At 35.4% G+C, this 25069-nt stretch overlaps 2 protein-coding genes across 4 annotated transcripts in view; one reads left to right on the top strand and one right to left on the bottom strand.

Moving 5' to 3' along the window:
* The window catches only part of ADAM2 (ADAM metallopeptidase domain 2), an 80761-nt gene extending 64320 nt beyond the window's left edge, over positions 1 to 16441 (top strand). For 2 of the 3 annotated variants that reach the window (XM_060136317.1, XM_060136318.1), the window contains 5 exons: positions 6075 to 6258; positions 10225 to 10302; positions 10512 to 10644; positions 15067 to 15226; positions 16408 to 16441. In XM_060136317.1, coding sequence (XP_059992300.1) covers positions 6075 to 6258; positions 10225 to 10302; positions 10512 to 10644; positions 15067 to 15226; positions 16408 to 16441 — 589 coding nt within the window. Of the gene's footprint in view, positions 1 to 6074; positions 6259 to 7480; positions 7488 to 10224; positions 10303 to 10511; positions 10645 to 15066; positions 15227 to 16407 lie in introns of all 3 variants that reach the window. The other variant, XM_060136319.1, reaches the window with a different exon arrangement.
* Positions 16442 to 24354: 7913 nt separating this feature from the next.
* ADAM18 (ADAM metallopeptidase domain 18) overlaps positions 24355 to 25069 on the bottom strand; it is a 130694-nt gene continuing 129979 nt past the window's right edge. The window contains exon 21 of the mRNA XM_060136316.1: positions 24355 to 24499. Coding sequence (XP_059992299.1) covers positions 24487 to 24499 — 13 coding nt within the window. The 3' untranslated portion in view covers positions 24355 to 24486. The remainder of the gene's footprint in view (positions 24500 to 25069) is intronic.

Below are 25069 nucleotides of genomic sequence, written 5' to 3' on the forward strand. Positions count from 1 at the left end.
TTTCAAATACTAATCCCAATACTTACCTACTTGTGTGACTTTGGACACGTGCCTCACTTTTCTGATGTGTAAAATATGTATATCAATTTCACTAACGTCACTGGGCTTGTGCCAATGTGGAATTTAGACACTCTGTGAAAAGCACTTAGAATGGGACTGACACATGTGAGGGTTAATTGTTAACTACTATGATTATCATATATACTAGAACTAGAATTATATATACTAGAACTAGAATGCTACTGTTACTATAATATTTTACTTTGTTACTATTTCAAACTTGGTTTGATAGCAAAAAAAATTTCTTGTTTCGCATGAATAGCAAAAAGACTTCCCATATAGCTTTTACTCAGTGGTTTACATTTTGCGCATTTGCTTTATCCTTCTGTTTTTCTAACTCTCCTCTCCTTTCCTCCCTTCAAAACGATTTTCCTAAACCATTTGAATGTAAGTTGGTTACTATGTTTCATTATCCTTAAATAAATCATTGTGTTTTCTTGAGAACAAAGGTTTTTATTTTTTTTAATGGCTCTATTGTAGCTGTCAACCACAGTTCTCAATAAAACTTCATTCGTTATCTCAATGAAGTATTTATAGGTCTTTTTTCTTGTTCAGGAGCAAATCCAGAGTCACGAGTTTGTTAAACTTTAATCTAGAACATTCTTTTTGTTTCCATTTCTTTTCCTGTTTTTTTTTAAAAAAAAAATACTACAGGCCAATTATTTTGTAATATTTTCCTCAAATTGGGTTTGTTTGATATTTTTCATCATTAGATTCATGTCGTAAATTTTGGCAAGCTTGCCACTGAAGTGGTGTTGTACCGTCAAGTGCAATTTTTAAAAGGTACATGCCATTTTCTCTCAAAGTTGGATATTTTAAGTTAAATTATTTGGTAACGTTAATTTTCTTTAGGTCTCTATTGTAAAGTTACACTTTTCCTTTGTGTTTAATGTGTTAATATGGGGAGAGTTAATATTGAGACCATGGACATGTTCTGTTCTTCTTCGAACTTTCACCCACTAGTATTAAGGTTCATTGATGATTTTCTAACTCCATTATTGCCTCCCCCTTTAAGCTAGAAATGTATTGTAGAAAGAAGTATTATTTTTATTTATTTATTTATGTTTGTATATTTATTTATGTCAGTTCAGACACAGCAATTGTTATTTGACTCAATATTATAGAATATATTACTATCATTTATTTTAACACTTACTTTTTCAAATTGTCTCAATTTGAGCTAGTGAGAGTTTCTTTTAGCTGGCCACAATATTCTTTTCAAAAGTCTGTATGACACTTTAAAAACTTACACATTTTTCCAGCACAAAAAAAGATGTTCTAGGCCCCTGTTATATTTTTCCTACCCTTGTCCTGGATTCAGCTGTTTCTCTAAGTAGCCCAGATTCCTTTTAGTAGAGAAGAGTATTTAGTAAACATCTGAGAACCAGGTGTGCTTATTTCTGCCATTTTCCATTACCTCTATGTCTTCTCAGACAACAAAGCTAGAACATACATGTATCACATTTATTTCCATATCCACGTATTATATCTCTGTTTTTAAAACGTGAACTTATAGTGATAATTTTATTTCCAGACACCACAAATATATACAAACTACATCTTACATTCATAAGTTGCTTTTTCATATGCTCAAGCCCAGAAGCACAAAAGTTTGTTTCATAACTGCTAAAGCATATACTGACTAAAGGAAGCTTTCTACCTGTTAGGATTATATTTTCTTTTAAATCATTGATCTTTTTATATTAGCTGCTATAAAGTGCTTCTCTGCTAATTGCAATATTTGGGTCATTTGGATATTGATATCTAGTGCTTTATTTGCACCTATATCACATTTTAACTTTTTTGGCATGCATTGCAATTTTTTGACTTTATATTGGTTAGTATGAGTAATACATAATGGAAACTTTGCATATATTTATAATTTTCTGTATAAGTACTTACAAACATTATATTAGTTTCAGAGGTAGAACATAGTGATCCAACATTTTTTATAGATTACACACCATACAAAGTTATTATAAAATACTGACTATATTCCCTATGCTGTATGTTACATCCCTTTGGCTTATTTATTTTGCCATTGGTAGTTTGTACTTCTTAATCCCTTTCACCCATTTTGTACTCTCCGTACACCTCTCCCTTCTGGTAACCACTAGTTTGTTCTCTGTATCTGTAAGTCTGTTTCTGTTTTGTTATATTTGTTTGTTTGTTTTATTTTTAGATTCCACATATAAGTGAAAACATACAATATTTGTTTTTCTCTGTCTGATTTATTTCACGAAGCATGAAGCAATATACTATCCAGGTCCATCCATGTTCTTGCAAATGGCAACATTTCATTTTTATTTGTGGCTGAGTGATACTCTATTACATATATAATATACAAATAATATAAATATATCTCACATCTTTATCCATTCATCCAATGCTGGGTTCTTAGGTTGCTTCCATATCTTAGCTATTTTAAATAATACTGCTATGAACATTGGGGAACATATATCTCTTTGAAGTAGTGTTTTCATTTTCTTCAGATAAATATCTAGGAGTGGAATTGTTGGATTTTATGGTAGTTCTACTTTAATTTTTTTTTTTAGGAAAGTCCATACTGTTTTCCATTTGGCTGTACCAATTTACATTCATACCGACAGTTTACTACAGTTTCCCCACATCTGACCAATGCTTGTTTTTTTTTTTGGTCTCTTTGATAATAGCCATTCTGACAGGTGTGAGATGATATCTCATTGCAGTGTTGATTTGCATTTCCCTCATGATTAGTGATGTTTAATGTCTTTTCATGTACCTGTTGGCCATCTGTATGCCTTTGGGAAAATGTCTATTCAGGTCCTATGCCAATATTTTAATTGATTTTGGGAGGCTGTTTTTTTATTGAGTTGTATGAGTTCTTTATATATTTTGGATATTAACCCCTTTGCAAATACCTTCTTCCCATTCAGTAGGTTGCCTTTTTTTTTTTTTGGTGGAACGCGGGCCTCTCACTGTTGTGGCCTCTCCCGTTGTGGAGCACAGGGTCCGGATGCGCAGGCTCAGCGGCCACGGCTCACGGACCCAGCTGCTCCGTGGCACGTGGGATCTTCCCGGACCGGGGCACAAACCCGTGTCCCCTGCATCGGCAGGCGGACTCTCAACCACTGCGCCACCAGGGAAGCCCTCTAATATGTAATCTTTTTGTCTGGTTTCTTTTACTTATGTTTTTGAGATTCATCCATTTTGTAGCCTATATCAGTAGTATGTAGCTTCTTATTACTGGGTAATATTATATGGTGTGGATATAAACATTTTAAAATTATGTACCACTTAATGGGCACTTAGAATGTTTCTAGTTTAAGGCCATTAAGAACAATGCTGCTGTGGATGTAAGCTATTATATAGAGAATGGATAAAACAACAAGGTCCTACTGTATAGCACAGAGAACTATATTCAGTATCCTGTGATAAACCATAATAGAAAAGAATATTGAATATATATACGTATAACTGAACCACTTTGCTGTACAGCAGTAATTAACACAACATTGTAAATCAACTATACTTCAATAAAAAAAATCAAGAACAATGCTGCTGTGAACATTCTTGTGCAGTATTTTGTTTGTTTGCTTTGTAAAGCCATGTATTTGTTTCTCTTGGGACATAACAAGTGTGAAGGTGCAAGTCTTTATGTAGACACATATTTTAAAATTTCACCTGGATGCACACTTAGAAGTAGAATTGCTGGGTCACATGGCAGGTATATGTTCAACATTTTAAGAAGCTTCCCAAATATTTTCCAGAGTTACTGTACCATTTTACATTTCCAGCAAATATGTATCAGAGTTCTAGCTTCCCTACATCCTTCTCTACATCACCAACATTTGATATTGTCATGACTTTTTGTTTCCTTGTTTATTTGTGTGTCATTCTAAAAAGGTATCTTACTCTGGCTCTAATTTGCATTTACCTACTGATTTATGAAATTACCACCCTTTCATGTGATTATAAGGCATTTGTATATCTTCTTTGGTAAAATGTCTTGGTAGATCTGTAGCCCACGTTTAAATTGGGTTTTGTTGTCATTATTGAATTGTGAAAATTCTTTTATGTATCAGAATAGAATCTTTATCAGATATATGAATTGTAAATATCTAATTCTATCTTTTCTTAATGACAACTTTTTGAAGATCAAAAGATTTTAATTTTGATGAAGACCAACTTATCCCTTCATTTTTTTACAGATCTTGCTTTTGGTACAATACCTAAGAAATCTTTGCCTCATTGCATAAAAGTGATAAAAGCAGAAATGTTTGTTTTGTTCCTGATTGTAGAGTGATAGCATTCAATCTTTCTACTTCATCCATGATACTACTAGTAGGTTACACATACAGCTCTATCAATTTGAGGAAGTTTCTGTCTGTTCCTAGCTGGATGAGACAGTTCATCATGGTTCAGTGCTGGATTTTATGAAATGCTTTCTCTGTGTCCTTTGAGAAGCTTCTGTGTTTCCCCCCTTTATTTTATTTTATTATCTTTTAACACCTTTATTGGAGTATAGTTACTTTACAATGGTGTGTTAGTTTCTGCTTTATAACAAATAGAGACTTGTGAAGTCTCCCTGCACATACATGGAGCCTCACAGCCAGCTAGGGATGTGATGTAAGGAGAGCTGACAGCCAGCCTTTATGGAACCACTCTCTCCAGAATCATGGCTCCAATTTCTAGCTACTCCGTCCCGAATCTCAACTGTGACCTCAGTCTTGGGCTAACAGTGCTGCTGGTTTTACATTCATTCCCTAATACATTTGCTACTTTTACTCAAAATGCTGCTGGGTGAGACTTTTTGCTCTCTGCACCAAATCAAGGATGATCCCTCTGGCACTGAATTTATTGGTTTTAATGGCCAGCCTTGCCCTGGTAAAACGACAGCTGAAAGAGTGTATGGGAGCAGACCCAGGCAAGAGGACCACAGCCTTTCACTATTATTACTGATTTTATGGCAACTTTACATAAATGCTTCTCGATTTGTTGTTTGCTTTTGATCAGTTTCCATAGCCCTGAAATGTTTGTTGTGACAAATTTGCACAGTTTTATACTTATTTGGGGGGAGATAATTTACCTATATCTTCTCTCTCTCCTACCCACCTTGTTAAGATTTAACTACACAATTTATTTTGTGCCTGATGTATCACAAATCCTAGAACTGACTCATGATAAACACTCTCATCTAATTAGGAATAGAATAAAACTTCCTCAATCTGATAAAGCTATATGTGTTTTGTACTTCTACAAGTTACATCTAAGATAAATTTCCTTCAATGGGAAGAACTCAGTTTACATTTTCTTTAGTCTGGGGCGTCTATTGATAAATTTTATTAATTATTGTCTGAAAATGCCATATTTCCTTTTGAAAGATATTTTCTCTACCTACAGAATGCGAAGACACTAGATATTTTGTCTCACCTTTGAGTCTGTCATTCAATAATCTGATCTCCATTATTTCTCTTGGAAAGTCAGTCTTAAATTGTATTACTGTTCTTTTGTTGTTAATGCTTTTTTATTTTCTGGTTACTTTCATGATTTTGTCTGTGATTTATGCACTATCATTGTGATGTATCTCAGTGGTTCAGCGTTAATATTTATTGCATGTACTGCTTCTTGAGTGTATGCCTCAGTGTCTTGTCAGTTTGGGACCCATGATGTGGAGAGTACATATTATGTTTGAAAAACAGAAAAGGAAATCCAATCATACCAGTAATTTTTTAAATTTTACTAATTTTTTAGAATAGAATAAGCTTGGAATCATGTTTAAGAATCAAAAAAGGAATAAAGAATTGTTACCAAAAAAGTGATAAGGCTAAATAGAAAGTAGTTCATAATTACTAAGATGTTGTTACTATTAACAATGCAGGAAAGGCTCTCATATTTTTTGGTGTTGCACAATTAATTGCATACATCTTTTAGCAGCCCTTAATGCTTTATTTAAATCTGTTTGCTTTAGAAATGATATTCTAATATTTCTCTGTATTGAAAACTAATGATTTTTATTTGTTGGTAAATTATAGGGATGTGCGATGTGGAAAATTACTGTGTACATATGACAAAGGAATTATAATTAATATTCCAAATGCCACTGTTTTGTATAGCAACATAGATGGAAACATCTGCGTTGGACTGGAATATGCATATGATGATAAAGACAGTGGAAACATGTGGGTAAAAGATGGAACTGTTTGTGGTCTAAATAAGGTATGTAGTCTTTTATTACCAACTAATTTCCTAATTTCAAATTTTAAATGCATATTTGATATTTTTCTCATAACTTAAGTGCACATTTAATTTCAAAAAATAAGAAAGTAGAAAGTTTTGAAAATGAGATATTATCACTATGAATATTTCATTGGCTATTTAGTACTTTTTTCATGGAAGTCATATGTATTAACTGTTTTATTAATTATCTCATGTTACACAGGGAGTATTTTTAATGTCATGAATTATATTTTGATATACTTACTTAAAATAGCAGTTAAAGTAACATATGCCCATTTTAGTGATGAAAATAATAAAGGATTCACAGAGTAAAGGAAAAATCAATCAAAGGCATATAAATCTGAGATATAAGTACTCTCCATTTTCATGAACCTTCCATCAACTCTTTTTATTATTTGAAGTATAATTGATTTACAATATTGTGTTAGTTTCAGGTGTACAGCATAGTGATTCAGTATTTTTGCAGATTATATTCCATTATAGGTTATTACAAGATAATGGGTATAATTCCCTGTGCTATACAGTATATCTTTGTTGCCTATCTATTTTATATATACCACTTTGCATCTGTTAATCCCATACCCCTAATTTGTCCCTCCCCACTTTGATCTCCCCTTTGGCAACCATAGGTTTGTTTTCTATATCTGTTTCAGTTTTGCATATATATATTCCTTTGCATTCTTTTTAAGTTTCCACATATAAGTGATATCATATAGTATTTGACTTTCTCTTTGACTTATTTCACTAAGCATAATTTTCTTTAAGCCCACCCACATTACTGCAAATAACAGTATTTCATTCTTTTTTATGGCTGAGTAATATTCCATTATATAAATTTATAAATATATATATATACATATATATATATTTAAAAACCACATTTTTAAATGCAATAGTCTGTTGATGGGCACTTGAGTTGCTTCTGAGTCTTGGCTATTGTAAATAGTGCTGCTGTGAACATTGGGGAACATGTATCTTTTTGAATTAGTGTCTTTCTTTTTTCCAGATGTATACCCAGGAGTGGGATTGCTGGGTTGTATGGTAATTCTATTTTTACTTTTTTTAAGGAACATCCATAGTGTTTTCCATAGTGGTTGTACCAATTTGCATTGCCAGCAAAAGTGTACAAGGGTTCCCTTTTCTCCACATTCTCCCCAATATTTGTTATTTGTAGACTTTTTGATGAGAGCCATTCAAAGAGGTGTGAGGTGATACCTCATTGTGTTTTTGATTTGCATCTCTCTAATAATTAGCGATGTTGAACATCTTTTCATGAGCCCGTGGGCCATCTTTATATCTTCTATGGAAATATGTCTATTCAGTCTACTGCCCATTGTTTAACTGTTTTGTTTTTGTTTTGATATTGTATTGAATGAGCTGTCTATATATTTTGGATATTAACATCTTGTTAGTTGCATAATTAGCAAATATTTTCTCCGATTCCATAGGTTTCTTTTTGTTTTGTTGATAGTTTCCTTTGCTGTGCAAAAGCTTTTAAGTTTAATTAGATCCCATTTGTTTAGTTTTGATTTTACTTCTTTTGTCTTAGGAGACTGATCCAAGAAAATATTGCTACAATTTATATCAAAATGTATCCTACCTATGTTCTCTTCTAAGAGTCTTATGGTTACAGGCCTTACATTTAGGTCTTTAAACCATTTTGAGTTTATTTTTGTAAATGTTGTGAGGGATTGTTCTAATCTTATTGTTTTACATGTGGCTGTCCAGTTTTCCCAGCACTACTTGTTGGTGATACTGTTTTATCTCCATTGCATATTCTTTCCTCCTTTTTCTCCTGTTTCTTTTTATAGCATGTGATTTTTTGGTTAAAAACTGGACTTTTGAAAAACAGCCATTTCTCCCACTGTTTGCAGTCTGGCTCCGTGCCAGTGTAGTCCTTTTCTAATTTCTTGGCTGTGCTCTGAGCCTTGGGAGTAGCCAAGGCTGCTTGTGGTCTCTGAGATCTCTGTGAATATGCATCTTTCCTGGGTCTTTTTGTGGCTTTTCTTATTCCCCACATACATGTATGTTTTTTAATGTCTTGTTTTTCCAAATAGTCTCATGCCAGGGTTGCCTTGGAGCCTTAGATGGTCTATTGTATGTTTCCACCCATTCTCTCTGCTCCAAATGTCTACAAGTCTTAGTTTCCCTGCAGTTTTCCTGGGCAGTGTCCATCTGAGATCTGAATTAGGTGGAACAGAGACCAGTCTTCAGGCAGTTCCCAGACAGGTTACAATATTGAAAATAAGGTGTCCTCTACTCCATTCAGTTCAAGGGAGGGAATTGGAAACTCAGCTGCTGTCTCCTCCAGACCAAGACTATGGCATGCCCAAAAAGTAGTGGGACAAGGTTTGAGCAAAATACTACAAAACTTTCTAACATTTCGATTGTGGCTTTCTGTTTGTTTGTTTGGGCATTTGCTTAGCTGCAGTAGACCTCTGACGGCTTCCAGAGCTCCTATGGGTTGCTTTAGCCAGTCCTTCTCCCCCTCCCCCCCTCCTTCCCCTCCTCCTCCTTCTTCATCTTCTTCTTCTAGGATCTCTAAAGGAGAACAAGACTTGGGACTTCCTAGTGCACCATTTTGCTGATGTTGCCCTCCAGATTATTTTTTCAGGATTTGGTAAAACCTGCTTTTAATTCTGTCACTGGTGTACGGTGCATATAATCACTTAAATACTACATCCTTAGCCATTGATGACCATGGGAGGAATGCTGGCTTCAGGTTTTGGTTACTTTTGTGGAATCAAATTGTTTCACATTTTCTGTGCCTAAAAATAATTTTTATTTTATCTCAAGTGCATAGTATTATTTGATATTACAAGTAAAAAGAAGTCTCAAAAAATAATATTTCTAAACTTTTGAGCTTTATGCTTAGCTTTCTTATTCCATTACTTGTACCACAACCAAGAAAGTTAGACATACCAGAGACCTTGGTGTCATTGCTCCATCTCTCTTTTCATCCTTTATATACAATCTATCACTAAACTTAGGTGGATCAAACTATTTAACTCTGTCTCAAACACAACCACTGTTTTTCATCAACACTACTACCACTCAATTTCACTCTATGGTTGTCATTTTTCTGGACTACTGTAATGTTATTCTAGTTTGTCTTTCTATATTTTCTCTTGCCTTTTACATTCTCTTTTTCAAAACCTCCTTTTATCAGCTTTCCATCTTCCAATTAAATCTCTAAACACCGCCAATTGCTTATAGGTTATAGACCAATTTTCTGATTAAGACTATAAGACACAGACAAACCCTCCATAATCACCTCTGTCACATCATGTATAGATTTTTTGTTGTGTGTGTGTTTCTATATCTTTTACTGCAATATGAGCAACATGAGTTTTGTTGTTGTTCACTGCTGTGTTCTCAGGGCCAGGCACATCGTAAGACTCAAATATTTAGTTAATTAATGTTTGAATGGCTGTTCTTTGTGTAACAACTGAACTTCCCTAAATATTTCTTAACAGTTTCATAATAGATATGATGTAGGGTCATTCTGAATACTTATTCTTTTTCTATAAGTACTTTGTCTTTCATTTCTATGCTTGATTAAGTCATGTTCAACATCAGAGCTCAATAAAAAAGTTTCACTGTCCTCATATATTAGACAAATTCTGTGTTTTTATTATTTCATAAAACTATTTTATTATAGTATTTATTACACATTTACCTTTACTGTTACTTATTTCATGTCTGTACTTCCTATCCCAGTATAAGCAGGGAAGATGTTTTTATTGTTTTATTTATTTTCAGATAATCAGTCTCATCTAGTGCTGAAAACATAGTAGCACTATGAATTAATCACTTATTGTTAGTATATTAATATTTATTATTAAATGAATACCTCTTATGTCAGTATAATAAGGAATCCTTTTAATTAGATGCCAAATACAGATGTTGGTACAGTTAACTTACTTTGGGATATCTCCTTTTTAGGTTTGCAAAAATAAGAAATGTGTAGATTCTTCATTCTTGAATTACGACTGTACTCCAGAAAAATGCCACAATCAAGGTGTAAGTATCAGCACTATAAGACAAGAATAGAAATCATTGAGGCTGATATTTGGAAAGCAAACGCACAGCTAAACACACACACACACACACACACAGTCATATTCATAAAACATGTAAGAAAATCAGCCTTATCTGACCTATTATTTCAAAATTTTAAGTGAACACAAATAATTTTAGCTATTTATAAGATGATATTTCTCCTGTTTCAGCTATGTAATAATAAAAGGCACTGTCACTGTAACCCTACATATTTACCTCCAAACTGCCTAGCTTCACTAGAGTCATGGGAAGGTGGGAGTATGGACAGTGGCAACTTTCCACCCTCAGTACCAGGCCTACCTGGTAAGTATTGATTGATACTGATTTCAATTGAAATTATAATTAAAATAACATTTTAATGTATTAAATTTAATAAAATAAGTCTTTTGTCTACCAATTTATATTTAGATTATGTTTGGACATAAAACAATACACCATATATGGCTATTTAATTTATGTTTTCCTTCCAGAGACTAATGTGTTATAACATATTAAATATATGTTATAAATAACGTATGTCAGTAAAGGCCCAGGCACGAAAATAGAAATCACTTTAGCCTTTCACACAGAAGGAATTCAATACAAGGCATGGGGTAACACACAACGGCAGAGATAAAAGCCAATCAGAGAACAGTGAGGCAACCAGAGATTAGCAACACAGGAATCCACTACCACTTCTTAGGGCTAAAGGCACAATAAATGGAGATGTTATTACTAGAACCAGAATCTAAGCCATCTCGCATGACATGTAACTGTGGTCAGGGCTATATACTAGGGTCTAGAACACAGGTTAGAGGTACTCTCCAGCATGAGGTGAAGGTGTAGAGGATACAGGGACACAATTGCAGATGCTGGAGACAGAGAGGGTTAAATACCATGGCAATTTCTGTCTTCTTGCCCTCCAAATTTTATCCAGTGAATCCCATTAGCCAAATCTAACTAGAAGACCTTCCAAAGGTTAAGGAGCTTAGGAAATATAATTTTCGACACATTTTGGTTCAAAGTAGAGATGTATTTTAGAGCAAGCTGGCAGATCCAGTGTTGCTTAGGACTAGATTTCTTTTATATAAAAATCTATGTTTAGGGCTTCCCTGGTGGCACAGTGGTTGAGAGGCCGCCTGCCGATGCAGGGGACACGGGTTCGTGCCCCGGTCCGGGAAGATCCCACATGCTGCAGAGCAGCTGGGCCCGTGAGCCATGGCCGCTGAACCTGCGTGTCTGGAGCCTGTGCTCTGCAACAGGAGAAGCCACAACAGTGAGAGGCCGCGTACCGCAAACAAACAAACAAACAAACAAAAACCTATATTTACAGAAAATCAAAGCAAGCAGATTTTGAGCCAGACTTAGTTCGTAACATTTCCACATTCATTCCAGCATTTGAAATATAGTATTTAAGACCATGCAGTAATAGATTAAGTAAAAAACATTATAACATACTTATGTATCACCAAGCTATTTCTATGTTAGTGGGAACGGTCAGCTTATCTTCAAATTAACAGCAGTTAACTGCTTCTATCCATGCACATGCATGCTGTTTCCCCAGTGAGAAGAAGACTGTTTCCTAGAATCCAGGTTGGTTTTAGTGACGTGATTGAGCAGTAAAATATACAGAAGTGAGATTCTGAGACTTCCATGGTTTTGCTGCAGATTCTGATTGGGTTTTTTAGAATACTAATTCTTCGAACTCTCATTATTGGAACACTCATTCTGTTGAAAATTATCTGCTGTATATGAAATTTGACTACATTGAGACATAAAAATAAAAATACAACCATGCAACTAAGCCTTCCCCAAATTCATGACACACAAAATTAAAAGATTAAGTTACCAAATTTAGGGATACTTTCTTGCACAATCTCTCTCTCTCTCTCTCTCTCTCTCTCTCTCTCTCCCTACACACACACACACACACACACACACACACACACACACACACAATTTGGTACCAGATGGTGCATTTATATTTATATAACAAGAATCTAAAACATGTGCCATTAGCTTTGGAATTGGGTGGTGCATGGAAGGTAGAACAGGAAACTGCTGATGACTACTGATATATGTTGACATTGTCTCAAGAAGACTGTTGGTGAGCAATTCAAAGACAGCTTAAAAACATGTTATTAGAAGTTGGAGAAATGAGGACATTTATTATGAAGTAGTGAATTGTGTGGCATCCTTGCTGCCTGTGGTAATGTGGAAAGTAGAATTCATGGTTCTGGTCAGCAAGATTTCCAAGTTGGGTGACTTAAGTTACCTATGATAAAATATAAGATGATAGTAATTATTAATAAAGGAACAGTTCAGTTTTCAAGTAAAATGTCTATTTTACTTGAAAAGAGCTAAAATTTATTTGGTTTGAAAATAAAATTAATGTTTATTCCTGAATTCTTCCAGCAAAACATTCTTAAAGTGAGAAATGGCTAACAGCTAAATTTGAGATACTGAGCAATAAAATTTCATCTCAGATAAAAATTGTCAAGCGTATGTAAACCCCTCTGTTAAGACCTCAGGAAAACTTAAAGTGATGCCTCTTAGACACCTTCATCTATCAATATACAAAAAGCCTTCTAAGTATTGTACTGGACTGCCTCTTAAAAACTCTTAAACAGTAAGGCTACTATGAATGTTAAATAGGTTATTTTATAGCAGCCTCACCAGAGTCCAATATAGACAGATTTATGTTAAAAAGATTTGTGGGTGTGGTTTCATTTAATGGGGTGTATTTTTTATTTAATACACAAGAAATCCATACATTTTTAAGGAATTACCTCAGTCAGACTGAAAACGGTCAAGATAATACATATGTTCTTCAAGTCCTAATCAATTATGGGTAAAAGTAGACTGATAAAGCTACTCTAATGTAAAAAGTGTTATAAGGGCTACTCCTTATGGAAAAGGAATTATAAATCATAGGGTATAACCAAGAAATCAGAAGCCCAAACTTCATGATGTGTGCATTTGTGATTTTTGAAAATCACCACCAACAAAAATAACAGCAACAAGAAATACAGATGTATTTGGTTTCACAGGTTAATTCTGGCAAGTTTTTGCAAGGAAGAAATACCATTTTAAAAAGTAGCAGTGAAGTGACTCCTGTCACCTCGCTGTATGAGGAAAACATATCCCTGATGCCAAATCCAGAAAGAAAGTTAACAAAGAAAAAATTACAGAACAATATACTTCATAAACATAAATGTAAGCAGTCATTTGAAAGTCAATCAGTGCAATTCACCAAATTAAGAATTTTTTAAGTGTATATCATTTTCTCTTTTGATGCATAAAAGTCATTTGACAAAATTCAACACGTATTTATGAATTTTTTAAAGGCAACAAACTACCAACAGAAGCAAACTTCATCAATATGATAAAAAGCATCAACAAAAAAATTTTAGCCAATATATCTTATGATAAAATACATTGTTTTTTCCAAAATTTGAGAGCAAGGCAATGAAGTCTGCTCTCACCATGTCAATATTTTACCCTAAGTCATAGCCAGTGCAATAAGTAAAGAACAAAAAATCAGGAGCATGAAGATTAGAAAGGATGAAATTAGACTGAACATGATATGATTAATTACATCAAAAATCCTAAGGACTCTACAAAAATACTTCTAGAAGTAATAAAAACCTTTCGAAAGGTCAAAGGAAATGTTTAAAAGTGGATAGTATTGCTATATACTAGCAGCAGTAAATGAAAACCAACTTAAAATCAGTACCATCTACAATACTATCAAAATATAAAATATTAGGAATAAGTTTAACAAAAGATGTGCAAGACTGAAACTAAAACAAAAATGCAGATAGATGCTAAACATACAAGTAAATGGAGAAATATGCCATGCTCACCTATTGGAAAGTTTATTATGGCCAAGATGTCAATTCTCACCAAATTAAATCTATAGATAAAAATAACCAATCATAAAAGCATGCAACATTTTAGGTGTCAACAATTTGATTCTAAAATACACACAAAAGTGCTTAGAATAGCGAAAGAGCTCTGAAAAAGTACAACAAAGAAGGACAACTTAGTCTATTTGCCTTATATTAAATTTAGAATAATATAGATTTAGTATATAGTTACAGTAATCAAGAAAAGTACAAAGATAGTTCAACGGGAAAGGAAAGTGAGTTCAAAACATTGTATTCTAACAACTGGATATCCACATAAGGCCAAATGAATCTCAAAATTACAACTTACTTCACAATTCATGTGTGATAGACGATAAATCTAAATGTAGAAGCTAAAACTATTCTTGAAAGAAACACAGGAAATGTCTACATGACCTTGAGCTAAGCAATTAATTTCTTAGATGAAACATGAAAATAAATACCAATGCAATAAAAGAAAAGAATTTGGACTTCATTGAAATGCTATTACATATGCAATATTTCTTACAAAAAAAAATTTGAGTATTGAGGGAAAATTCAGTTCTTCCTGGGATCACACTATAATCCCTTTCGTCTGTATTATGAGACAGATCTGAAAAGAGACTACATGGAATAGAAGGTTCTTAATAAACAAGCAAGGAATATAGGACTATTATGTAAGAGAAGAGTCTAACTTTGAGCACTTATGATGTCAACTTATCCACTTCATATAAAATATGTTAATTATAAAATTATTAAATGTTTAAACATTTTATTCTAATAGTCATATTAAAATGCAGAAATGGTTTTGCTATATTCCTGGTAATTGCTTTCAAATCACTGGTGTTTTCTCTCCTAGACAGGCGCTATATTGAGAATGTTTACTATTCCACACCTACGAGATGGCCATTTTTCTTACTCATTCCTTTTTTCATTATTCTCTGTGTACTGATTGCTACACTGGTAAAAGTTTATTTCCAAAATGAAAATTGGAGAACTGAGGACTATACAAGCGATGAGTATATTAATTTCATATTTAAGATTCATTACTTTTGTAATTAGTTGGCCTACATAGTAACTTATCAATAAATAACATTATGGTGATATAACTAGTAATAATTCCGATTATATATTTATCTTTATATGGAAATTTAATATGTAATATATTAATGATCAATATAATGAATAATAAATTTCTTTAATCTTAAAATAACTTGGACTGTGTTAAGGGTAAATTTAAGTAGAAATGATTTCTAGTTAGTGTTTATCTACCTCCTTTTACTATTTGATCTTAATTATTAAATATGTATTAAATATTATTACTTTACTTTTTAATATTTATATATTTCAAAGAATTTTGCATACACTATTTTATTAAAACACAGCATGGAAATTTAGGAGAGTAGTTAAGCTTTAAGGCACTTAAATAAATTGAGAGGCAGGCAGAGTTGGAAAAGGTTAGAAATTAATATATAATAGTAAAACTGAAAAATCTAGATATAGCCATGGCTAATCTACAGAAAAAACTTTTTTAAATTAAATAACCTTATAAATATCTGAAAATATGCTTCAAGAATAAAATAAATATTAAAATTGGTTTATTTCCTTTCATGGAAATTGCTATAAAATAATTTCTGCCTTTGAGTTTTACATCTATGACCTCCATCTTAATTAAAATGAAATGAATTTTATTCAAATATTTAAAGAATTTTATTGAAGTATTTGAAGTTGATAAGATAATACTAATTAAAAGAGAATATATTTCACAGAAATATTTTGAAAAGTTTATGTAAAATTGCTGAAGTAATATGTAACACATAAAATAGTCACATAATTCAGATAATATATAAACATATTAAAGGAATTTTCTTATATTAGATGACTTTATTGTGGAAAAACTGGGCAGAATATGAATGGTAAAAAAAAGTGTAAAACTATTTAGCTAATAATGTCATGGATATAAATATGATCTGAGTTCATTTCCAGATAAACTTATATTACTTTGCTTTTTCCCATATTAGTCTTTCTTACCAGTTAAGAGGTGCTCTCGGTGGTAAGATATTCTTAAGTAGTGACTGCTCCCAGATCTCAGATAGGGATTCAAAACTATTTCAATACTGATAAATGGTACAGAGTTTTGTAGAACCATCTTTGAGGAAAATACAATTTTAAATGATTATTTTTATTTTTAAATACATAGGCAAGTGGAAAGTGAGAGTGAGACCAAAGACTAGCCTGGAAAACAAAGAATCCATGGTATCACAGTAAGTATCAACTATTTTAGGATGAGAGGAAGAAACAGACAAACAGAAAATTCAATGTATTAGATAGATAGAAATAATATAAATGTATATTAAGTGAAGATGGTAATATAGCTGCATATAATAAAAATCAAATTGAGGCTATATCATAGACATGGTAAATCTGTCACCTAAAGTATGTCTTACAGTGCTATCTTTTCTCTTTTTTTCTAATAATGCTTAATTCTTTAGCATTTGTGTATTCAAAATGTTGGTTACAAATAAATTATTGATACATGATAGAACTCTACTTCAAAATAAGTGTACCCTCATGCCATTTGTTGAATTAATCATCATTTTTAACTTGATTGATCATACAGGTGACTTTTCCCCCTTTATTTATTCTACCAGAGTAATTATCTCTGATGGACAGGAAAAATGGAAAAGAAAACGTACATGCCTTGCCTAATTACCTGGGATTCAAAACCTGTGCATTATGTCTTTCATCTGTCAAGAAAAGATAAAAGTTTTCATATATAACATAATACCACACATAATTTATTTGCAAGGAATGCATGTTTATGAGTTTTTGTATTACATATTTCTTATTTTTAAAGTTACCTCATATTAATTCTGTTAGTAAGCATTAACTCTGTTAATGAGTAGGCATGAGGTTAGGAAAGTGTATAATACATGCAATACCATGATTAAAGGCCACTGTTATATTTTAAGCCGCAATGGTGTGTGGTTGTGTTATAGTCTCATGGTCCATAACCAATCAAAAGACAACAATAAAAATTAAAAAAAAAAGATTTGGAAAAAAATTTCAACTATACGCTGCTTATAAAAGACAATTTCAGGGCTTCCCTGGAGGTGCAGTGGTTGAGAGTCCGCCTGCCGATGCAGGGGACGCGGGTTCGTGCCCCGGTCCGGGAAGATCCCACATGCCGCGGAGCGGCTGGGCCCGTGAGCCATGGCCGCTGAGCCTGCGTGTCCGGAGCCTGTGCTCCGCAACGGGAGAGGCCACAATAGTGAGAGGCCCACATACCACAAAAAAAAAAAAAAGACAATTTCAGTTATATAAAGGTTCAAAGTAAAAGACAGATATACCATGGAACTTTAAACTAAAGAAAGCTTGGTAGACTTTAACACAAAAAGCATTAGTAGATATAAAGAAGAACATATCATAGTGCAAAAGGTAAATCTAAGAAGAAGCTACAATAATATAAATGTGTGAGTCAGGGTTCTCCAGAGAAACAGAAGCAATAGGAGTTATATAGATAGATGGGGGGTGGGAGGGATGAGGAAATTTATTAAAGGAGTTGGCTCACATGGTTCTGGAGGCAAAGAAGTCCCAAGATCTGCCATCTGCAAGCTGGAGAGCCGGGAAACGACTGGTAGCGTCATTCAGTGTGAGTCTGAAGGCCTGAGAAATGCAGGGCCAATGATGTAAGTCCCAATCTGAGTCCAAAACCCTGAGGACCAGGAGTGCCAGTGGGTGTCCCAGGATAGGAGAAAGCAAATTGACCTTCCTCTACATTTTTGTTCTGCTCAAGCCCTCAAAAGATTGAATGATGCCCACTCCAATTGGTAAGGGTAGTCTCTCCTTCACTCAGTCTAATGATTCAAATACTAATCTCTTCCCAAGACACACAGACACACCCAGAAATCATGTTTTATCAGACATTTGGACATCCCTAAGTTGACACATGAAATTAACCATGACAAGTCTCCCCCTTGTCAACTTCGCACCCATATGCATCTCCTTAAGCCATACTTAATCTCCAAATAAAGGTCATAACTCTGCCTAAAGTGATATAACTGTCCTGCATACAACCAAAGGTGCCCTAATTCCTTTCCAGAAGAGGAGATAAAGCCCCTGCGTGATGTTTACTCTCCTCCTGATATTTTATAACTTAAATACTACGATGTAAAATTTAAAATATTTATACAAAGTCGATACATGATAAAGGAATGAGAGGAAAGAAAGCAAAGATATTTGCTCAATATGTTTATATACAGACAAATGTATTCATAACAAAATAAGGAGAATATAATTGTGAAAATACAGTCTGCATTTCTGTAACTAGTCACATGGTTGTAGCTGGTATTTATAACTACCTTCTTCTATTCTCCACTCTGCATTCCCTTTGACTTCATCAAGCACCTGAGCTGCTTTGCTGACCCAAACCTTCATTTCTGAAAGGTCTGCACCATTAGTAATCCTTTCTGGATGGAGTTGTAGTTCTTCATTGACCTTAATTACAGAGCATGGTAATATGAGGAGACATTCCACAGGATTGCCTGTATTTCATACATACTCTTCCTTACCTCTGTTGTTGAGTAGTCCAGTTCCCTTTGGTAGTCAAGATCACTAACCACAGCCAATACCTTACCTCCCTTGTTTTCCTATTGATTCAGAGGTATGAGGAACTGAAGTAACCATGCAGCAGTCTTAATTCCAATTAAAGATATCACTGTTGTGTTCCCTGGCGAAAGCATTCTTCCCTCTGGGACTAAGACCTCTAGGCCAACAGAACTTAAAGTTGGGAAACAGGAAGCAAAAATTTTGCTAGTGGGTCACTTGGGGTAATAGTGAGTGGTGCCACTCCTCTTTCCACCCTTCAATTCCTGGACCCATGAATCCTGGTTACTGGAGAAACAGCATCATATATTGGACAGTCTTCTGGAGAACCTTGCCCCAGCCCTGAAAAACACTGCCACCTAGCCAGCACTGTAATAGAGTGCTAAAAAGGCCATGCCACCATTCTATCAGGCCAGCAGCTTCAGGATGGTGGGGAACGAGTGAATCCATGAGGCCAGGGCCACTGCTGCAATTCTTTTGCTGTGAATTTAGTTCCTTGATCAGAAGCAATGCTGCATAGAATACTGTGATGGTGGGTAAGTCATTCTGTCAATCAATGGATGGCAGTTTTGGCAGAAGCATTACATATAGGGAAGGTAAACCTGAACCCAGAGTGTCTATTCCAATAAGGAAAAAATACCGTCCCTTCCTTGATGGAAGTGGTCCAAGGTAATCAGCCCACCACCAGGTAGGTGACTGATCATCCTGAGAACGGTGCTGTATCCTGGGCTCCGTGTTGGCCTCTGCTGCTGGAAGATTAGGCACTCAGCAGTGGTGCTGCCAGGTTGCTAAGCCCATCCTGCCACCACGATCACTTTATTCACTAGCCCATTTGACGATAAAGGCATGGCTAGGAAATAGGCTGACTAGTATCCACAAAATGGGTCATCGTTTCCACCTGATTATTAAAATTGTCCTCTGTTGAGATCACCCTTAGTGAACATTCACATGGGACACAAACGTCTTCATGTTTCTTGCCCATTCAGAGAGGTCTAGCCACATACTTCCTCCCCAAATAATTTTGTCATCAGTTTTCCATTTATGTTCCTTCCAAGTCCCTGATCACCCAGCCAAACCACTGGCTACAGCCCAGAATTGGTATATAATCACACGTCTGGCTATTTCTCCTCCCAAGCAAATTGCACAACCAGGTACACTGCCTGAAGTTCTGCCCTTTTAATAGGATTTCCTTTCACCACTATCCTTCAAGGATGTCCAAGAGAGGGGCTGTAGTGCTACTGCTCTCCACTTCCAAGTGATGCCTGCACACCAGGCAGAATCATCTGTCAACTGATTATAGGGAACTCCTTATGAGCCCATAAATGCAAGCTGAGAGAAGGCACTGTGGTGGTAGTTGGGACTATAGGCATTTATTCCACTTCTTCTTGTAACTTACCTGTGCCTCAGGGCCTGCTTGGGCCTGATCACAGTTACCATTTCCATTTGATGATGCAATGTTTCTGTGCAGCCCGATTTTATGACTTGGTGGTCAGAAAACATAGTTTATGATCAACAGCTGAGGCCGCAGTATAATTTGGTGGCTTATGGTCAAGTGTTCAGTCTCTACTAAGGCTCTACCAGTAGCTGACCAAAAGTTGTTTTTGAAAAGGAAAATAGTTCTCTTTAGATTATGTCAGGGCCTTTCTCTATAGTCCTAATGGCCTGCACCACGATACACATATGGGGCCTGCCAAAGGCTCCAAACAGCACCCCTATCTGCCACTTCCCACTTCAAGTACCATTGGATCTGCTGGCTTATGTGGCCCAAGTGGAAGAGCAGCTTGCACTGCAGCCTGGACCTGTTGCAGAGCCTTCTCCTGCTCTGGGCCCCATACAAAACTAGCAGCTTTATGGGTCACTTGGCAAATGGGTTGAAGAAACACACTCAAATGCGGAATATGCTGTCTCCAAAATTCAAAGAAGCCCATTAGGCATTGCACCTCTTTCTTGGCTATAGGACTGTCCAGAATCAAAAATTTACCTTTCACCTTAGAAAAGAGTATCTCAACAAGCCCCACACCACTGATCTCCTAGAAATTTCACTAGAAATCGAGATAGATGGCCCCAAAATTTTAGTCAGATTTATTTCCCACCTTCTGACAGCAAATGTCTTAATGATAAGTCTAGAGTAGTTGCTACTTCTCACTCACTAGGTCCAATCAGCATCATGTTATCAATGTAATGGACCAGTATGATATCTTGTGAAAGGGAAAGGTGATGAAGATCTATATTATGACATAGGGCTAGAGAGTTGATAGACCCCGGTAGGTAGGACAGTGAAGGTGTATTGCTGACTTTGCCTGCTGACAAAAATTGCTGCATACCAGGGACCAGAGGACGTGCTAATCTGCTCAAGCGATGAAACCACAACTGGTATGGCAGATGCAATTGGAGTCAGCCCCTGGTTAAGCTTAATGTAATCCATGCTTATTCTCCAAAATCCATCTGTCTTCTTTGCAGGCTAAATAGGAGAGTTGAATGAGTATGTGGTGGGAACCACCACCTGTACATCTTTCAAGTCCTTGATGGTGACAGTAACCTCTGAATCTCTCTAAATTAAATCAGAGGAGGTTGGACATTTACAATTTGCTCATCATGGCTATTTTTGGTCTATGTTTTGGCCAACGAACCGAACTGTTAGAGCACTTTTAACTCCTAAGCTGCAGCATTAAATGCAGAATCTCTTCTTAGTGAGCCTAAGTCAATACATTTGGCTTGATGCAAGTTTATGTTCCTTCCACTGTTATCCCACACCCTTAATATCCCTTCCCACAGAGCTTCTCTCGATGTCTGCTTATATAAATCAGAGAACTCAATTAGTTCTTTTGGAGTGTAGTTCACCTCACCTTCAGGAATCTGCTTAGACTGAGTCTAGTTATAGGTCTAGAAGCAAAGATGGATGGTGGGGGTCAGTCCTGAGGAGAATCAGCAGTGTCTTGAGTCCAAGACCATTTCCTCAAGGTTAATTCCCTCAAATTGAGGTGGAAAGGCTGAAACCACTGTGGGTGGAGACAGCACTGTGGGTGAGAAGGTCAATTCCACTAGAGTTGGGGAGAATACTTTTGCTGAGGCTGGGAGGCCTCTTCCACAATGAGGACTCATCAGGATTTAGGGGCTCAGTGTCCCTGGCTTCAACAGCATATTCCAACACATCTCCATCCCACCTTATAGGGTCTCATTCTTTCCCAATGAATGCCCTCACTTTGACAACAGACACCCTGTGAGGCCAGGAGGTCAACTTGCATTATAAATCAGCCAGGAGGAAGTTCTCCATGTAATTTTCAGCAATTTCAGCCCTGGGGCTATAGGAGATAAGTCCTTTCTTCAGGGCACACCTGGAAGCCTTTAGGTCATTTACGCAACACTTGACCTGGGAATTCAGGTCTCTGAACTTATCTTTTCCTTTCCCTATGTTGTCCAGCAACATTAGGAGAAATCAACCAATGTCATTATATTCCTTCATTTTCCAAAAATGTTCAAAAATATCATATAGAGTCACGTGGCTCCTTTCTTCCTATAAGTGGTTGATTAGAAGTATCCAAAGCAGATATTTTGCATATCTCTGTAAACAGCAACTTTTTTCTTTTAGTCTTTATTGAATTTCTTACAATATTGCTTCTGTTTTGGATTTTTGGCCACGAGGCATGTGGGATCTTAGCTCCCTGACCAGGGACTGAATGCACACCCCTTCATTGGAAGACAAAGTCTTAACCACTGGACCACCAGGGAAGTTCCTGAGTCAACAGCATCTTAAAACTTAATCAGATTACAAAGCCAGTTCCAGGAATCCCAAAACCAATTCAGAAAACTCATCCTTTAAGTCCCCAAATCTGTATCAGTCAGGGTTCTCCAGAGAAACAGAACAGGAGATTATATATAGAGAGAGAGAGAGAGAGAGAGAGAGAGAGAGACATGAGATTATAGAAATTGGCTCATGTGGTTATGGAGGCCAAGAAATCCCATGATCTGCCATCTACAAACTGGAGAACCAGGAAAGCTGATGATGAATTCCGCCCAAGTCTGAAAGTCTAGAATGGGAATGGGGGTAGTGACAGTATAAGTCCCAGTGTGAAAAGCAGGAGTGCCAATGTCTGAAAGCAGGAGAAAATAGAAGTCTCAAATCAAGCACAGAGCAAATTCACTCTTCCTCTGTCCTTTTATTCTATTCAGGAGCTCAATGGATTAGATGCTGCCCACCAGCATCTTTGAGAGTGGTCTTTACTCAGTCTTCTGACTCAGATGCTAACCTCTTCCAGAGACTCCCTCACAGAAACGTTCAGAAATAATGTTTTAATCAGCTATCTGGGCATCGCTTAGCCCAGTTAAGGTGACACATAAAATTAAAAGTCACAAAAATTATAATATTTTATAAATCTTAGTATAACTTCAGTACACAAAAGGAAATTATTATCAGAAAAAAATTAGAAAAATCAACAAATATGTGAGGGATTTGAAAAATATGATGAAAACACATGACCTACCTCATATAGAGAACAGTATACCCAACCTCTGCAAAATACACATTTTAAATATGTATAAAAGTTTTAATGATATATACCACATGCTTAGGTATAAAATAACTCTTAACCAATTTCTCATGACTGAAATATTTCAGATTATGTTCTCTAACGAAAGTTAATTTAAGACAAATATATTATAAATATATAAAAATCCCCAAATATTTGATGTAATACTTTTCTAATTAATCCATGGATCAAAGAGGAAAATTCAATGAAAATTAAAATATTCTTTGGTACATACTATAAAAATACTAAAGTAAAATCCATGACATAGGTAGGTCTTGCTTAGCGGGAATCTAAGCCATCTGAAAACTGCTGACACAAATAATCAATAATGAATCTATAATAAGGAATAGAGGGGGAAAGGGGTGGGGTGGGAGGAATTGGGAGACTGGGACTGACACACATACATTGATACTATGTATAAAATAGACAACTGATGGGAACATACTGTATAGTACAGGGAATTCTACCTAATGCACTGTGGTAATCTAAATGGGAGGGAAGTCCAAAAGGGAGGGGATATCTGTATGTGTATGGCTGATTCATTTTGTTGTGCGGTGGAGGCTAACACAACATTGTAAAGCAACCATACTCCAGTAAAAATTAATAATTAAAAAAAAGGAATCTGAATACACTAAAGTGGGTACACAGCTTTCAAAGAGGAGAAGCAGTAACAAGAGAAACACTGGATTCAACTCCTAGCTGAGTAAATGCCACTGGGACAAGTCACAGGCTAGCTGAAGTTTAGAAGCTCTGCAAGGAAGGAGGAAGGTTAAGACTTCCGGGGGTGGGGAGGAGATTCAGGTCAACCTAAAGAGCAGAAAGGAAAAGGGATGCTCTCTACCCTGGGGTCATGAGGCACAACTGGCAGGCCCTCAGGGCTTTATGGGGTGAGGGTCTTTGGCTGCTTTTACCTGATTCAGAGCCTTTTCTGGATTCAAGTTAGAGTAGATAGGTTGGAAGTTGGAACTGAAAATACAGAGAAAACACCAGACATAATTCAGGTGATTCAGGGGCAGATGATTTATTATTTCATAATTTAACCCTCAGCAGTGACAACAGAGGCGAGCGAGAAATATGTTTTTTCCTTCTTGGTTTAGGCCAGTTTCTGGTGATTTATTTGGTACCATCCTCTCTTCAGGCCAAGATTGTTAGAGACTGTTACTGTGAGGGAAAACAAGACAAAGCACACCACAAAATACAAGTTATTTATTATTTTTTTTGGAGCCCACATATTTCTAACACAAGAATTTATTTAAAAGGCATGGAAAACTGAAGAGAAAGGATGAAGAAAATAAAAATTGATTCCAGAAAAAAAAATCATCTGTTACCTTCAACTGCAAATATTCTTAGTCTTCTACTAGAGTGGCTTCCTAAAATATCCTAAGTGTTTATCTATTTTTGGTAACTAGGTCAATAAAGCCAAGTGCCTTTAAATTTCCATTCTAAGTATATAAACGGATTTTAGTTTAGAATAAAAACGAAAAATTGTGATGTTTCTAAGTACAATCACATTTTATAAAAGATAAAACACCAACATATACACCATATATACATCTATATATATTGAAATATTTTAAAATGATCATCCTAGGTGCTAAGATTAATGATGATAATTTTTTTATTCTTTTGAATATTTTTAAATGAACGTTTATTACTTGTACTGCTATAATAAGAAACAGAATGATTCACCTACTCACAAGCACGTGCAATTTATTGAATAAATCAAGAGAG

This window comes from Lagenorhynchus albirostris, chromosome 21 (assembly GCF_949774975.1).
Source record: "Lagenorhynchus albirostris chromosome 21, mLagAlb1.1, whole genome shotgun sequence".
In the NCBI taxonomy this organism is placed as follows: Eukaryota; Metazoa; Chordata; class Mammalia; order Artiodactyla; family Delphinidae; genus Lagenorhynchus; species Lagenorhynchus albirostris.